We start from the raw sequence: 18,358 nt of genomic DNA, 5'->3' as shown, positions 1-18,358 counted from the left end.
GATATTTCAACCTTGGTAATTAGACGAGCTTCTCCTCAAGGTCACACGTGCTGATAATAACAAAAAAAAAAAAAAAAAAAAAAAACGCTTCAATGAAATGCTTCACTGACGAGTTCATGTGGCTCTTCAAACCTGCATCCTTATCACCAAATCCTTGGCAGGATTTCATGCAATTTGCGATGGCAAATGTGTTCTTTTCACTCTTTCCCTTTCCTGAAAAATCCACGTGTGGATGGAAATGGCAGCCAAAGTGGAGTTTCAATTCTGGCTCAGATGAGGTGAGGGACATTTACATTCCCCGGACCACCCCCGCCCCCACACACCCACCCCCTTCAGTGGGTGGTCTGTAACATGACTGTCCACAAGCATTACATTTAAATCCCACCGTATGAACCTTCCTGCAGGTCCAAGCAAACAAATTCTGTTTGCTGATTGAACCCAAAAAGGTTGTGATTAATTATGAGAATATTTTAATAATGAAAATCAGATTAACTTGGAAGGCCTGTCAGAGTCATGGAACCCGCCGCCGTGGCAGAGGCAGCAGACCTGCTTCCAGGTTATTTGATTGGTCGACATGCTACTAGAGTGCTCCACTGGATATGCTCCAAAGGTACAATAAATGAGAAACTGAACACATTTTGAGCTGCCTCGGACAAATTGAATGTTTATGAGGAGTTTCCTTTGGGGATTTAGTTCTTGCACCAGAGGGAGGAGTGATTGCGTGGGCTCTCGTCATCTTTTTTTTCCCAATCCATTATAAAACTCTTCCGTCATATGTGATCCCTTCCCTCCGTCATCTTGAAAAAGGAGATTAGAGCTGGATCTCAATACTTCGAACTCACAATCCTGCTGTGCTGTGTGTGTGTGTGTGTGTGTGTGTGTGTGTGTGTGTGTGTGTGTTTTTTTTTTCTCTTTCTGCCTCTCTCTCTCTTTTCATAACTGCCTCTATTTGACCTCATTGGAAACGCGTCACGAGGTCAAGCTAAATGTGCAGCAGAGGAATTGTAGGTTGTTAACAGGCAACTGCAGTGCTGGAAAAATACAGCTAAAAGAAAACTTGGTGTAAAAAGAAGCAACAGTTCATAGTGACACCTGAATAGAGGGTCATTGTGGAATAAGGACATTCAGAGCAACAATATCTCCTTTTTTTTCCCCAGCACAGTCATTTTTTCAGCCTGGAGGAAATAAAAGGAAGCACCACGAAGAACTTTATACGGGAGCGTCACGACTGACTTTAGTGCTGCATCTGACAACCACTTTAAGAACTTTATCTTAAGGCAGTTTTGCATAGAGCGCAGAAGTCTCCCCTCTATTCAAAGCGTGTCTTTGTTCTACTGGTCTCGGCTCCAAAACACATTTTCTCAGGCAGAGGTTTTTTTTTTTTTTTTTTCCTTATTCATAGCCTTTCTAAGAAACTGTAATATGATAACTGAGTTTATTGTCTTTGTGGTACTCTGAGCTAAGTTTAGCATGGGAGGTGCTACCGGGTTGGATCACTTGGCCTTGTTAACAGCGAAATAAAACAAATATTTTGTCAGAGAGTGCTCCTCCTATTAACAGCACACTGACTCCTGAAAAATGTGGTTGTCATCACCTTCCTGAAGAAACAGCTCCGGAGAATACATAGCAATGGTGAAGAGAATAATTGGCCATTTTAGCAGCAGAAATCCGATGTAATAACATTGCATCTTCTGACAAATGAGTTAGTGCAAACTAAAAGACAATTTAACAGGATGCTGACGAAAAACATAGCTTACAGCAAAACATTTCATTGCGTTTGCACAGAGTGGAAAAAACAAGTTTATGCAGCTGATTAGATGACACTGAAAATGCAAAATAGTGCAGAAAAAAAACCTTCAATCCATCCATCTTCTGTGCCTCTCTATCCAACTTATGAAGCTGCGGAGGAGCTAGAACTCTTCTCAGCTGACTGTGGGCAAAGGGAGCGGCCGTCCTGGACAGGTCGTCATGGGACAAACACTGAGGGGCACACATATCGCAATTTAAAGTCTTGGCTATTGAATATAGTACTACAGAACGAAACAAAATGCAACTTTCTATGGTTCACACATTTATCCTCAATCAGATATATTCCTCTGCACTGCACAGAATTAGTCTACATTTCATGTTGTATCATAGGCTGTTTCTACCCGCATGGAGCGGAACAAAAACAAGGAAACAAAAGCAGAATAAATTATCTGTTGTTTGAGACAACTTTCTGACTGGATTCCACTTTCTTTATCTGTCGTGTTTCATGTGGGAATTTTTCAGCGAAAAAGGTGTTTTACATGAATCAAAACGCCGCTTCACAGGGCAGAGTAACTTCTCATTTGGGAATGTATATAAGTTAAAACAACGGAAAATGCATAAAGTGTTTGTAAATCTGCGTGACAGACACGTCATGTTTTCAAATTGAACATTTCGGTGCTGCTCCAGCGCAGATCAAAGTTATTCTGCCTGACAGTGTATCAGTCAGGTTTTGTTCCCCCGGCAACTTCATGTGCTCTGAAAATTATCTGTGGTCGAAATGATTAAAGGTCCAGGTCGATGTGCGCAACTATACACATCATTTGTCAGAAAAAAGCCCTCCGCTTACACAGCACTGTTACTCAAAAAGTCAAAAAGGTAATGAGTGACATTAAGGCCACGTCTGCAGCATGTGACCTTGGTCCGTATGAACAATCTTTGTTGACAAACCTGATATGACATTTTGAGTGTCTTGGGTTATTCTGTGAATGAGAGTTCAATCATCACATCATTAATAGGTTTGGAGTGGGGCCAATCATTCATGACACTCCGCTTTATAGCTTTGCCAGAAATCTCAGTGCTGAAATGAGAAGGTTGCAGATATTTTCTATGGAGCTATTTCCTGACCAGAGGGTGCCTTTGATTAATGGCTTTCTCCCTGCAAAGCCATTTAGGTAATCCAAAAGAATAATCTCCTCCTGTCTTTGAAACCTTAAACTGAGAACATTGACCAGGGCTGACTGTCTCCTCCTCGTCAATTACTAGGCTAATTAGTATTTATGGTTTTTGTCAGTAAAGATCTTTTGAGTCGATTGTTTTGTCTTTATGGCTTTGATTTATGCTTCACTTTTTTATTCTCAAGTAATTCAACAGCATTTCTCTGCTACTACAACAACAGCCACGTGTATGAATAGGTCCTAGACAACCAATAGATCCAGAGAGGCTATTTTGCATGATTATATTTATTCAGCTCTAGTGGCGCCTTATCCAACAAAAGCAATTTACAGCCATATTGATCATAGGCTCTGTTTTATTAGTCAACAAAATCAGTTTTTATCAGCCGTGGATTTCTTTTTGGTTAGGAGAGCCCCAGTGTTGACTGATCCTGATTTGTGTGTACTCAAGTTATTGTTTTCTGTTTTTATTTCTTTTGAACTTCATGCCTTCCATCACACTCCAGACTGCTGTAAAGCTTTATAAAAAAAAAAAAAAAGGAAGAAGAAAGAAAGAAAAAGGAGGAAGAAAGAATCCCCCCCCCCCCCTCCTCCCTAAAATCCATCTCAGTAAGTAAATATAACTGCTTCCCTTCAAAGCCTGTTGAGTGTTTCTCTTGACTCACATTGACTGGGCATTGCCTGGGAGACTCAGCCCGCGCGCCACACCACAAGTGTTAACGCCAATTAAACCCCTGGCACCACCCTGTCAGCCTCCACGTTTGGTGACACATGAGTGATAACACAGACCCTTACCTACAGCGCTCATCGGACGCACATTAAATGGCACTAGACCCGTGCGTTTCCTGACATTTTGCAGAAATCGATTGCAATTTAATCAGTGTGAGCATGCTGCTATCAGCCATGCTCGCACCAGCTGTGTTTTGTGTTACCTGGACTGAGCTCTCCATGCTGTGTATAAAGGGGTGGAGAAAAAAAAAAAAAGAAAAGATTTTACAGCAAATTTGAACTCTAACTATATAAAATTGTGATTAAATCAATCATAGAAAAGATCCGGACAAGATCACGGCTTCGAAGTTGATAATGGTAATCACAGATTTGATGTTCCTGTGAAAGCATATTTCCATTCAATTTGCACGCTATTAGATTTATTGTCTATTTTGAACATTCATTACTCACTTTCTCCCTCCCCCTCTCTCCCGCTCTCTGCCTGTCTCATGTGTCTCCCTCTCTCTCTTTTCCTCCGGTGGTAAAGTGCAATAATTATCCCATTATTCTTTGAAGTCTTCGTAAAATCCAAGGCCCCCCGAAAACAATTCCCAAACATGTGAATACGTAGTCCTTTTAACTATATGGGGGTCCTACGAGGTAGCCCACAGCTGGAGTGTTCACTCTTTCAAACTGCAATAGGTCAAAAAGAACCTGAAAAACATCATTCTTAAGAGGAGAAAAGTGTGGATGGTGTCATTTCTCAGTGCTTAACTGATGCTCAAGCCTTTTCTTTGAACAAAGAGGTCCCGAAGCCAAAATTAAACTTCTGAAAATTATCTCTGAACTCATAGCAATGTGTGCCTTTTGAATCCTCATAACACCGCCGATGCTTGCTGAAGAGACCACACAAACGCTCACAGATGCCTCAAGGTAACGACAAATAAAGTCTATAGAGCGAAACTCGGAGATTAACAGACTTGAGGTTTCAAAGTGTGCTCAGCACCAGTTTTCTAAATGACTTAATAGGGTGATGATGTGTTAAAACAAAAATTTTGTCTCTATTTTAGGCAAACCTTGAGTTGTATTGCCGGCTGCGCGTACTCACACGTGTGCAAGCACACACAGGCAGGTTATTATCCTCTCATCCTTTGAATTTGCAATTAAGTATGCAGGGAATGTCATCTTTTACAGAGAATTCAGTAAAATGAATATACCAGCACATGTTCCTATTTCTATGCACATTCAGATGAGATATTGATTATGAATGGCAGCAATGAACCCAGCCTATTAGGTGGAAAAAAACATCTCACAAACATGCACTCTCACCCTAATTGAGTAGAAACATTAATATATCACTGATGTACATATGTCTGAGTCCTACCTGCCACTAGGTATTACTCTGGTTTACTGCCTGGGGCTACACAAATATGAGCTGAAAATGAAAGTAACTCCATAACAGTTTGGGTGGTGGATGGTCCGATAAACGTGCTAGAAATACTCATGCCGTCCGTGTCGTCTCAGCCTGTGCTCTTTCCCTGCTTTCTAACTAAATCCACGTGAGAGGTGACGGTCAGCCGAGTGATCCCCGCTGATGCGGAACAGGGACACAACGCCGAGCCACAGTAACACATGTCGATGCAGCAACCAGAACCTTAAGCATACAGCAAAGCGCTGTCTGGCGGCATGACACAACATGCATGCAAACACACACTGCGAGCTAATTATCATGTGTAAACAAATGAGTGACACGCACAGTGTTTCTCATTACTAAGGGCATACGAAATTAGAAAAACACACACAACCCCATAACTTATTAAATACTCGGGGATCGGTGCAGTGCGAGTTCGATACTCTCGTGGCTGCAAATGATCAGGCAAAATCTGATGTGAGCAGAGGCTGTCATTAAAGGCACAATGTGTGTTACCGTGGCAACATCATAGAGGCCTCCATCTTTTTAATGCTGTGGTTATAGGAACAATCGACATTGCACCCAATCCCCATGTGAATTAAAGGCACATAGCTAAATAAAGCTCAAGTACCCGGCTGCCACACTTTTACAAGCCACTGTTTGTCTCTTCTCTGTGGGGAATTCTGTAACAACCTGTTTCTGCAGGGAAAGTAGGCAAAGTGTTGACACTCCACAATCAAAGTGTTTCTGGATTTAGCCAGATTTTAATTTCAAATCAATTACTCAAGAAAACAAAATGCCACAACTGTCTGATTCTGATTGCAACACTTGGATTGAATTAATAGTACGGCAAAAATGTTCACTGTCTCTGTTTACCTGCCTCTGTGACTGATTTAACACAATCGCAAAGGTGACATATTCTTCATTCGCACGCTGTTCATTTCATCGCTCTTTCTCCGGTTCTTGGTTAAACTAACTTTAGCTCCCATTTCATTTCGTTCCATAATGACCTCTCTTTTTTTCCCACAATGACCAAGGTAATTACCTCAGTTTTTGAGGCTTCTGAGTCAAAGCTGAAGCCCCCAGAGACCTTTGCTGCATCAGATTAGCACTGCAGCTTTGCAGCGTTCTCTGTGCTGCAGAACAACTGTTTGTTGCAGACCGGCAGGATAATTTTGCCTTGTTTGTGTTATTAATTAGCATTTGATCTGTCAGCCAAGGAAGTCATCTCTGGTATACAGGAGAGTCTTGTCAGCATGAAGAGCCGAGATAAGGTGAATGTAGTATTTAATTAAGACGGAAGGAAGCCCTCCTGGTATCTGGCTACATACAGACACCACACAGCAATTGACCTTAGTGAACATGTCAAGACTTTATCTTGCTCCCATCAGCCCTGAGCAGGAGTTGTGAAGACAGTAAATAGCTGTGCTCTCAGGAAGCCTTTTGATTTCCACAAACAGAATATTTTCAAGTGGGTGCTTGTTTTGGATACTATTTGTCAGCCAAGTGTGGCAACATTATTTTATGCTTCTTGTCATAGTGTTTCTAAAATACCTAAATGCTAATTAATGCATGTCATGTTTTCCCTCTGCACAACCAAATTAAGTTTAGCTATGCTTTACTTCAAAATAAGTGTGACAGAATTAAATGAGTTCATAGATTTTTTTTTTTACTTTAAACAAATCAAATTAGAAGAGCATTTCCCCAAGCTGTACCACTAATATAAGACAGACTTAAAGGGAAAAACCTCACTCCAAAAACACAGTCTGCACTGCACTACTTTTGAACGATAAAGCCAGTTCATTTTGCAAAATAACTGTCACTCAAAGCTGCAAATCAGAGCATTAACATTAAACATCTATTGTAGTGCAGTTTTTCAGCGTGTCGCTCCATCTCCAAGCAGTCAGTCTCTAAATGTTTTTCTTGTCACTGACTCATTCAAACAGGTTTTTTTTTTTCATCTAATGTTCTCCTGTCCAGTGCCCACACTGAAGACTGACAATGAGGGGAATAATCAGGGTAAAACCTAAAAAAAATTCATTCCTAAGTCAGCAGTGACACCTTGAGGTTTGGAATAAAATTGCATGGCTTTTTAAGAGTCTTGGTGTGGCTCACATGACCACAAGATTTATGGCACCATAACCACAACTGTACAGACACAATAAAACCTGTTTTCAGTTCAGACACAGTCAATCTTCAGCCCTTCATAAACTAACCGTGGGCTGACTAACTTTCTAGTTCAGACCACAGACAGTCATTGTCAGGATGCAACTTCCTGTTGTGACCTTCAGAGTCAGTCAGTCGCTGTGCTAAAACTGAGCCTGGTGTTACCTTCACACCCCACCTGAGCAGCAGAAAGCTGAGCTCTATTGTTCAGTTCACAGTTTCCTTTAGCAAAGTCAGACACATAGGGTGTAATTTGATTTGTCCTGACATTTGAAATAATAACATTTTTCTTTACAGGCAATTATAGAAAGACGGAGCATGGCTGGAAGCTCTCCTTTCATTTCAGGCTGACTTTTTTTTATCTGTATGGATTAAAACATAAAAGCAATAAATAATGCTATTATCAAAAATAATACTAATAGTAATTTCGTCTTCTTCTTCTTCTTCTTCTTCTTAGTATTATTATTATTGTTATTTTTATAATTATTAATTTTATTTTAGTGATTTGTCAGTTTACTTGTGAATCTGGATTGACATTACCTGCAACACAAACAAGTATGTCTTTGCCTTCTCTAATCCTGTTTTATTTATTTGTTTATTTATTTGCTCCGTCGTTGATATTCTGTAAAGCACTTTGTGGCCTACGTCTATGAAAATTGCTCTTAGCAGTTATTTACTCTTGATCCCATACTGGTGTATTTCCTGCATTTGACCAACAGGTGGCGCTGCGGCTCGCTGGTAAAAAGCTGATCCTTGACGAAAGCAGTGGGGATGCACACTGAGGCCCATGGACCACCTGGTGTCATCTGAGTATGTTCAAAGCGTCCCTGGGAAGAAATTGGATGGCTCCCGTTATTTCTCATTATCTTTTGCATCAGAGGATCTCTCCGGCTGAAATGCACCCCTGTCGAGGTCACAGTTGTGCCGTGGTTTGTACTCTTACCACACACTGAATACGATGCCAAATCCAGTCTGGGCTTTAGAGTCTGTCTCTGTGCAGTTTACATGTTCTCCCTTTGTGTTTGTGGGGTTTCTACAGGCCTTTCGGTTTCCTCCAAACTGGCTCAAAACTGTGTGCTGTTTACCCCGCGATGGGCTGGCGACCTGTCCGGGGCGGCCTGCCCTCACCAGTAAGCCAGCTGGAATCGGCTGGCCGAAGATTGATAAGGTGGAGCAGTTGATGGATGGATGCAACTTGTGCCCGCTTCCTCAATGTGGGAGATTAAATGAGCTGGAATCTAATCTCGCACAAAGGGAGGAACATCCTGGGCACGACTGTGGAAAAATACTCTGCTAGAGGTCTGGCATGTATGCTATATGATATAAATATAGTTGAATACTAAAGAATGAGGTTTGATGTCATCTATATATCAAATCCATGTTGGAAAACCATGAGATTTACTCTTAAGTGTAAATTTTGATGCAGTCATGCTCGATAAAGTGAGTACAGGTTAGTCTGAGAGCTGATGCAGCTCCAGACAGTTCAAAATTAATCAGGAATAAGGGAGACGTGTTGGTTCTCAGAAACAAACTGAACAGAAAACCAGAGTTTCATTCATTCAAAGAAATAAATTGTCTGTGTGCATATTTCTTTAAAAAAAAAAAAAAAAACTTAATTTGATTGAAGAGTGCTTTGTTAATGGGAACATGATGTCCCTCAAAGCAAAACAACGCTCCTGTCTGAGCAGATAGTGATGGATGCTGATAATAAAGCATGTCATGGTTTGTTTGCGAATCCATAATAAACATGTAAGACTGAAAGAAACGCGGAGACAGAGGGAGCGAATGAAAAAAACCACGGCCAGTGTGTCCTTTATTACTGGAGCCGCCTGTCATAGGAGGAGCTGCACTCAGCACTCAAGGATGTGTGAGGAGGGTTAGAGGTGTCATCCATTACGGCTGATAATGTGGCCGGCATCTTTTCCTCCCTCTCTTCCTCAAGGCAGCGCGGAGACACGCTCTCGCAGGCGTGTGCTCAGACTGCCTGTTGTTAAAAGTGCTTGTAGTCATAGATGTCTCTCGTGCCCCAACAGACACGCTCGCATTCTTCTGCTGTAGCGTGTCCTTTGTCTGCCTCCCTTCACTGCTCCTCCAACTGCACTTTCTCACTGTCCACATCATTCTCTGGACCCTCAGACTCATTATCAGGCTGATTATGCGGCATGTCAGGCTGTGTGTAACATCCTAACCTTGAAGCACGCAGTTTCTTGTCCCTTGCTGTGACGTGATCACTCAAAGGTTCGTCGGCTGGTATGTAACCTGTCAGATATCTTGTACAAGTAATTGTACTCCCAACTGCCATGTTCCTCGTATTTCACATACTTGAAGCCCTTGTAAAAAGCTTGTAAACCAACAGAGATCTTCAAGCGAACTTGTGCCGCGTCTTTGTTGTCACCAATGTAGTGAATATTCGTCCATCCATCCATCCAAAACATTTTGTAGCACATCATTACAGTAAATACATTCAGTCGGCTCTGTTTTATCAATGTTACCTAACATGCTTGGATTTTTGAAGACATTTGGAATTTGTGTCCCAGTTATAAACCTGAAAATCACTAGTATAAATCACAAGTTTCTAACAGAGTCAACCACAAGTGTTTATAAAAATGCATCTAATAAAAATGTTTTTCTCTTTCTGCAGAAAGACCTGCAGAGACCATCCATCCTTATCCTCTATACAGCTTAATATAACTCAGGGTCAAGGAGCACTGGAGCCGATCCCCGCTGACTATAGGCGAAGGCAGGATGCATCCTGTACAGGTTACCACTCCATCAGAGCAAACTCGGAGAGACAGACAACCAACAGTCACATTCATACCTATGGGCCACTTAGATTCACCAGTTGCCTTCAGGTCCATGTTCCTTTTTTTTTTTTTTAGCTAGAAAACCCATAAAACAGAAAGTAGCACTATATTGTAGTGTATTGTATTGTCTACAGCAATCCATCCATCTATCAAGTCATCATCTGAACCACTTCAGGGTCACAGGAAGCTCAAACTAATCCTTGCTCACTATGAGCTGGACATGGACGCTTGTTTTTTGACTGTGGGAGGAAGCCAGACATTGATAATATACCACAGAGAACGGCCTGGCATCAACTACAAGGCACAATCTTCTCGCCATGAGGCAAGAGTGCTAACCATTACACCACGGTGCAGCCATCTGCCATAACGGAGCACGCAAATATTTGTAACATATAATGTCCTTGGTGTTCAAGACTCGCAGTTAAGTCCTTTGTTTAGGTCAAGAAGATAAGATCTTATTCCTTGTGTGTTGCCACCAATGTATTTCTGTCAACTTAGTGCAAATTGCTTTTACAATAGAAAAACTGTAGGGAAAAGGAGAAGAAGTCCTTGCATAATGCAGTGACATAATATTCCTAAACAAACTCAGAGCTGCATGCTTGTTTGCTGTACAACAGCTCTTCTCATGCAACACGGCCCTGTGAGAGCCCTGTGAGAGCCCTGACAGCGAGGATCCTGCCAGACAATGGCTGAACAGTTTATTGGGGAGCCGAGTGTTTCTTGTATACTCCAGCTGGACACAGACGACAAAATGCAACCTACCATCTGTAAGAAAGATATATCAGAACCGCTGAGCATCATTGTTTGTGGCAAGGCTCCAACTCCATTTGTGTATTTCTGACCTTGGAGCACATAAATGTTAGTCATCATCCTTTTTTTTTCTTTCAGTCATTTGTTATGCTGATTCCTAGTCTAGTGTGCATGCGAATATGTGTGTGTGCATGCGTGTGTGCGTTTGTGTGTGTAGGGAGAGACTACTCCCAGTTGTTGAAGATTATGTTCAGCGTCGTGGAAAACTTGGAGAGATATTAAATGAGCCACATATCATACGCTGCCTGTGTGTGTCTCATGTTCCCCCCCGCACATTAAAACCAAGAGGAAAAAAAAAATGAACCAAGTCACTGGAAGAGATCTTAACATGCATGTAACTACAAACAAATGCTAATACAGAAAACTGCGTATAAATCTGGAAGTGTAATGAATTATATTTCCAAGGTGTTTGTGATGTCAGCTATTTTAGCATGATGAGATGTCAGCCATCTGCACAGTTTGTTTATCATGCTGCAACAAACACAAATGCTAATGAATGCAGAAATAGTGGTATAATGACGGGGTTCGGCCATTGCTGAGGGTCGAACCCACTATGAGGAGGAAATATCTCAAGGCATTGGAAGTAGAAGCACAAATGAATTGCATGCACGCTGAATGCAGCCTTCATACTCTTTAATACGAGCCACAGGCGGTGTCCCTGATGTGCCTGCTCTCCTCCCATGTGAGCAAGAGCCAAGTGGAGAGGATGATGGATATGGCTTCACGAGGACACAGCAGTATGCAACGATACTTGACATGTTTCCACATGAGCGCCACCACATCAAATTTAGAGGGGCATGACAGGTCTTCTTCTTTACCTTTCCCTTTTTTTCATGTAACTGATGTGACATTTCGGATGCAACACGTGCCACCAGTTCAGATGCAAGCTCTAGATGAATGGGAATGAAAGGAGCGAAGCATCCGTCACATTTTGCATCTGTGAGGACTCAGTTCTCCACGTCTTTCATGCAGGTAGCTGCAAAACACTTTCAGTGGGGACAGTGAGTCATACCCTGTGACTCACAGTTTACCATTCATTTTGACTAAACAACAGCAAAAATCTGTTTTTTTTTTTTTAACGGATTGTTTCCAAGCTTTGCACCGGCAGAAAGGGGACTTGATCAATACTCCACCGCCATGAAGAAGTCCTGGGGTGGTCATGCATTATGGAGTGGATGACATGATTATCAGAGCTGTTCTGCACAGGCCATATAAGCACTTTAGTGGTGCTTTTAAAGATTTGCAACGGGATCAGTGTGATAGCTTTTTCAGCAGATGCGACTTGGATTTTGACAGAATACCCCGATTTCACCGTAAAATGTGTTCAGTCCTCACACCCAATAAAACCCAACAACCCCTGACTTGTGCTTGATAGAGGTAATAAGGACGGACAGCTGTCTGATCAGTCAAGCCCTTGAACCGTGTACACTGTGTATTTAGGGTGAGGTGGCCAAATATAGCTGGCTGGGACGTGAGAACGGAATCTGCCAACTTGGTGTTGGAGTGATGCAATCGATTCCTGCCAGGTGACAATGGAAACACAGACACACACCGCTGTTTCAGGCTAAATCGCCCCCACTGCAACCCCCTCGTTTGGAAAAACCAGTAGTGACAGGGGAGTCCCGCCCCCCACCCTCTTTGTCCACCCAACTCTAACTACTTCTAACTGATGTCAGTCATTGTATGAATTTTCCATCTGTTTGCAATGCAAACAATAAATACAGCTCAGATCTATATGAACGGGCATGTGACATATTTGATTTGGCTATTTCTGGGTGATTTCACTGACAGAAGGAAGGAAGGGAGGAACAAACGCTACACTTGTAACAAACAATAATGCAATAAAACCGGCAAGAACTTGAGTGTGTGTTGCATTTATCCTTAATAAAATATGACCATCTCGTTCACTCTTTTAAGCAAACTGCACAAAACCATCAAAAACGTTTTTATATAAGTAATGCAGTCCTATTTATGTATTATTGCATTACTGGCTGAAGCTATTACATCTTGAAAGGATTTTCAAGCTTATTACATTATTGGCAAAATGTTATGAACACAACGGATCAAACTTCTTATTACACTATAGACAATGTATTGATTGTGTTACACTGAATAATCCAAAATTGTTTCATGATTGGTTGTTACACAGCATTTATTAGACTTCTTTACCACCACATGCACTACAGAACCAGAAGAAGAGAATGATATAAGGACACTTCACACTCATGTTAGTATGGACAGTGAAAACATCACAGTCTTTATACCCCATAACCTTCAACCTCATTAGTGATTAAAAAAAATAAATAAATAAATAAAAAAGAGTGTTTCTGTTTATTTCCCCTCTTAACAGTGACCTGAAAACCGGTGTGAGAGTGGATGTTTTGTTTTCAGGGTGGATGACATGAGAAACGGGCTGAACACGCCGTTTAACGCAGGAGCAGCCTCGTCCAGTGAATTATTGATTTTTTTTCCTTTTCTTTTTTTTCTGGCGGGGGGACATCTTTTCAGTAGGTAGGTCAACATGTTTTTAGGGGATGCGTATCTCAGAATGATGCTCCAGTGAGCTGATTTCTTTGTGCATGAAATGACTTGACATCAACCCCCCCACCCCCCCACCCCCCCGACCACCGAGCGAGAGAGAGAGAGAGAGAGAGAGAGAGAGAGAGAGAGAGAGAGAGAGAGAGAGAGAGAGAGAGAGAGAGAGAGAGAGAGAGAGAGAGAGAGAGAGAGAGAGAGAATAAGCAACTTTGTTACCAGGCACAGCCGCGTCTCCTCCGGCTCTGCGTGGTTAAAGAGAGACAGTTGACAGTTATGGTTGATCAGCGGTTCTTTTCATTCTCTCTCGTGCATTAGTGACGACGGACGCGCGCGCGTACAATAAGCTCCCCGTTTCCTATTTGACGGATTAAAAAAAAAATTGAAACATTAACTAAAAAGAAAGAAAAGATGCGCTGAAATATCCCACAGCCCGAGCCTTCTCGTTCATCAATGTGCGTGAGGTACGTATACTGACTCCTGAGAGTTTAGTTCGACATGGTGCATGCTGGTTTATAATTTCTCCCAACCTTCAGCCTTTATATTATGACCGCTCTTTAATTGCATTTCCAAGCATACGCAGCGCGGATCCCTCTCACGGCGGATTTAGACCTTTGTTTCATGCTTTTTGACTTGCTCTGACTTGCTCTGACCTTGTTTTTCATGTTGTAATTTCCATCGCTTGCAGGAGTTGCTTTCCATCCTGCTTTTGTTTGAGCTATTGTAAATCAGCAGCCACACAGACAGAAGTTACCTCTGGGTAACACAGCGGCTTTGACTCACTGCTGAAGTTGCTTTCACCGCAGCCTGCCTGTTTTACATCACTCTGTGTTGTCTTTTGTTTCTAGATGACATTGAGGATACCTTAGCAGGACTGTGAGCTTGGCCATCATTTGCAGGAAAATGCATCTCTGGATCCCTTACGTTCTGCTAAGTGCAACGTCGGTGTGCATTGTTGAAATGTTTGGCCATTATGGAGAAATATGTGAAGGACTCTGTGCCTGTGAGGAGAGAGAGGGGATACTTACGGTGAGCTGTGAAAACAGAGGGATTGCAAGTGTCTCAGACATAAGTCCTTTGCACTTCTCCCCGTATCATCTGCTGCTCACTGGAAATCTTCTGAAAAAGCTATCGACCAATGAATTTGTCGAGTACAAAGGACTTACAATATTGCATCTGGGAAATAATGAAATATCTGATGTTGAAGCGGGAGCTTTTAATGGACTACAGGGATTAAAGCGATTGCATCTCAACAATAACAAAATCGATGCCTTGAAGGAAGAGATTTTCTTTGGCCTTGAAAGTTTGGAATACCTACAAATTGATTATAATTACATTACTCATGTGGTGCCGAATACCTTCAGCAGACTTCATCATCTGGAGGTCTTGATTCTAAATGACAATCTGTTATCGACTCTGCCTGCGAACATCTTCCAGCACGTACCCTTGACTCATTTAGACTTGAGGGGGAATCAGCTCAAAGTGCTTCCCTACACAGGTCTGCTGGAGCACATGAACGGCGTGGTGGAGCTGCAGCTGGAGGAGAATCCGTGGAACTGCTCCTGCGAGTTGATCGCCCTCAAGACTTGGCTGGAGAGCATATCGTACACAGCTCTGGTCGGGGATGTTGTTTGCGAGTTCCCTTTTCGGCTTCACGGGAGAGATCTTGATGAGGTTTCAAAACAAGAACTGTGCCCGAGGAGAGCCATCGCTGAATATGAGATGCCACCGCTGCCACATTTGAGCACCGATGCATACTACAGGACGACGCCGGCTCTCGTTACAGCTTCGCTCACTTCATCTGGAATTGCACGGTCTTCATCAAGACCCACCAAGGGACCTCGCCAGTCAGCTAAATTAAAATCCAGACCAACTGCTCGCGTCCCATCTAACAAACCACAGAACTACGGCCAAATCATTTCATATCAGACCAAATCCCCCGTGCCTTTAGATTGCCCGACTGCCTGCACCTGCAATCTTCAAATTTCAGACCTTGGCCTGAATGTGAACTGCCAGGAACGAAAGATCGAACATATTTCCGACTTAAATCCTAAACCTTACAATCCAAAAAAGATGTATCTCACAGGGAATTACATTCCTGTGGTCCGGAGATCTGATTTTATCGAGGCAACTGGATTAGACCTGCTTCATCTGGGCAACAATCGAATATCTCGTGTACATGACCGATCTTTTGCCGATTTGACACATCTAAGAAGACTGTACCTTAACGGGAATTTGATAGACCATCTCACAGCCGATATATTTTATGGATTAGAGAGCCTGCAGTTCTTATATTTAGAATACAACGTCATTAAAGAGGTTACCTCAGACACTTTTCAGCATGTACCTAAACTCCAGCTTCTTTTTCTCAACAATAACCTGCTGAAAACTTTACCTGAGGGCACTTTCAACGGTCTGACATTAGCCAGACTGAATCTTCGCAACAACCACCTGAGATATTTGCCAGTGAGCGGTGTACTAGATCAGCTTACAGCGCTGGTGCAAGTCGATTTGTTTGAGAATCCCTGGGATTGCTCCTGCAGCATACTGGAGCTGAAGATGTGGCTCGAGCAGCTTAGCACAGGCACGGTTGTAAACAATGTCATCTGCGGCTCCCCTAAGAGACTAGCAGGAGAGGATATGAGATACATTAAGACAAGTAATTTCTGCCCTAATAACTCTGATATACTAGCTTCTATGATCCCGCCCTCTGAGGAATATTTCCCTGGCAGCACTGTCACCATAGAAACATTTTTGGACTCTGACACTCATTACAGCACCATCCCTTTATCGGTGATGATCCTTGCTCTTCTCCTCATGTTCATCATGTCCGTGTTTGTGGCTGCGGGATTATTTGTGGCGATGAAAAAGAAACGTCAAAAGAGCCAGAACGAGCAGAACAACTCGATGAATGCCTGCATCAGCTCCCTCAATATGGAATATGGCCTGTACAAAAAGGGAACCATTCCCAAAGTCAGAACATCAGCTGGACATGTGTACGAGTATATCCCACCTCCCACCGAGCCCGCATGCAGAACTACTGCTCACACCCCGAACGACAATAAATCAGTGGATGGATTTAGAGACTTTGATGAGTTGAGTGGTGCTTTTCTGGGTAACTCGGATGAAGAGGGAGCCAGTAATGTAATAAGCTCAGAATACAGTGCCACCACTCCAGAGCCTCTTAACAAGCCCTCCACCCCACACCGAGATGATCCGTGCTACTACAGAGATGTACTTGAGGCTGACAAGCGAACGCGCTACAGCAGTACATTACCGTGCAGGCATGCAGCACATTCATCCACTCAGTATACCTCAGACTTTGATGCAAGGCATCAGTACGTGCAGCCGGAGAGAATCCAGCAGACGATACTCTACTGCACAGCACCAAGTACTGTTTACGTGGAGCCCAACAGGAGCGACTACTGGGAACTGAAAGCGAAGCTTCATATTGATCCGGATTACCTTGAGGTTCTTGAAAAACGAACTACATTCACACAGTTTTAGGAGTTCTGACCTTCAGCTGGTCAGGCTGGACACGTCTGTGCAAAGTTTTTTTCAGGAATCACAAAAACAAACTGGTGTATTTTTCTCAAGTTCTCAAGGTGCAGTGCATTGTGAGCAAAGAAATGTTTTTTTTTTTTTTTTTTTTTTTTTCTCGAGTTCATGTTTTGCGGGTGTAAAAAGGAGAGACACTGCTCTTTTAAAGCATCACCCAACACTTTATCTGTGTGTTGTTCTAATAGTTTGGTTTCTATGTGTAAATATGAACACGCAACCCCGGATTCAGGGCTTTTATGACTCATCCTAGATTTGTATCATCGACAGTATTACAGAGCTTTAACTCTTAAATCAGCAGCGTTTTATAACTGGCGACGAGCCACGTAGACATGTCAGTGTCCCTAAATAAACCAGCCACGTTCTTGTGACAGAAACAGCACGGTGGTCAGCTCTGTCTTTTCAAGTTCAATCAAAACCAGACAAACACAGAAGACTTAATTGAATGTGTGTTTATTTTGTGTGTGTTAGCACACATGCACATACACACATGCAAACATCCCTCCATGGAGGGAGGCACATTAAGCAAGTCATTTTATCCTCCAGGATGCACAGCATTGAGATGATCATATTAGCTGCATTGAAAATAATTCTAATGTGATATCTCAGAACCACAGATTATGAGTCTATTAAATCTCTGCTCTCTTGTTTGCAGATTTGGAGAACACAAATTAATGTACTAAAAATAAACTGAACCCTCCTCATGCATATCCTTTAGAAATTCATTGGCTGGTCCACAAGGTGTTTATGTATTCCAACCAGCAGCACTTCTGGTTTATGAAGACATGTTGCCCTGTATTGAATAAATAATGATAATTAAAAAGATGCATCCTCACAGAAAAGTTCATAAATTAACAATTGCAATCACAGCAGCATTTAGACGTAATGTAACTGATCGAAAATGAGCTTTAACTGTTTATATGTCATTTTGCAGAAAGTACTTTAAATAATTTACTATTTATTTTCATCACTACAAGGCAATCTAAAAGCAAAAACAAATGTTTTATGAAAGTTTGCCCCCCCCCCCCCCCCCCCCCCCTCTTTAGGTTATATCAGCACATAGTCCATAGTGCAGCCTTTTTTAACCATTTATTCCTGAGTTGAACCTAAATATGTATTTCAGCTCCAGGCATTTCAGTATACTTGCAATAGATAAATGTATCTTCACAATTCTCCTTGAGAAACTCAGAGAATCATTTAAAATGCTTGGTCTCAAGCCCATATAAACATATTTTCGATGATGAATATTTTTGTGAATAAAAATCCATACTATATTTTTCATGTACTCTTTTTTTGTTCTTTGAAAAAACGAAGCACTATTAACTTTTATGGGTCAACAATGATGTCACTTTCTAAACTGCACAATATTCGTACACGGAGCCATAGAAATATAGTGAAATATAATGAATACATCTTGCACTATGGACGGATTTGGATTATATTTT

The 18,358-nt window shown here is 42.0% G+C and overlaps 1 protein-coding gene across 1 annotated transcript; it reads left to right on the top strand.

Moving 5' to 3' along the window:
• Nucleotides 1-13,751: 13,751 nt before the first annotated feature.
• On the top strand, nt 13,752-16,989 carry slitrk5b (SLIT and NTRK-like family, member 5b). Its single transcript, XM_030112456.1, has 2 exons — nt 13,752-13,819; nt 14,204-16,989. The coding sequence occupies exon 2, from the start codon at nt 14,259-14,261 to the stop codon at nt 16,860-16,862; it is 2,604 nt and encodes an 867-aa protein (XP_029968316.1). The 5' UTR covers nt 13,752-13,819; nt 14,204-14,258; the 3' UTR covers nt 16,863-16,989.
• The last annotated feature ends 1,369 nt before the right edge of the window (nt 16,990-18,358 follow it).

This window comes from Salarias fasciatus, chromosome 16 (genome assembly GCF_902148845.1).
Source record: "Salarias fasciatus chromosome 16, fSalaFa1.1, whole genome shotgun sequence".
NCBI classification, from domain to species: domain Eukaryota; kingdom Metazoa; phylum Chordata; class Actinopteri; order Blenniiformes; family Blenniidae; genus Salarias; species Salarias fasciatus.
Note: the sequence above shows the minus strand (reverse complement) of the source record. Positions and strands in the feature narration are given on the sequence as shown.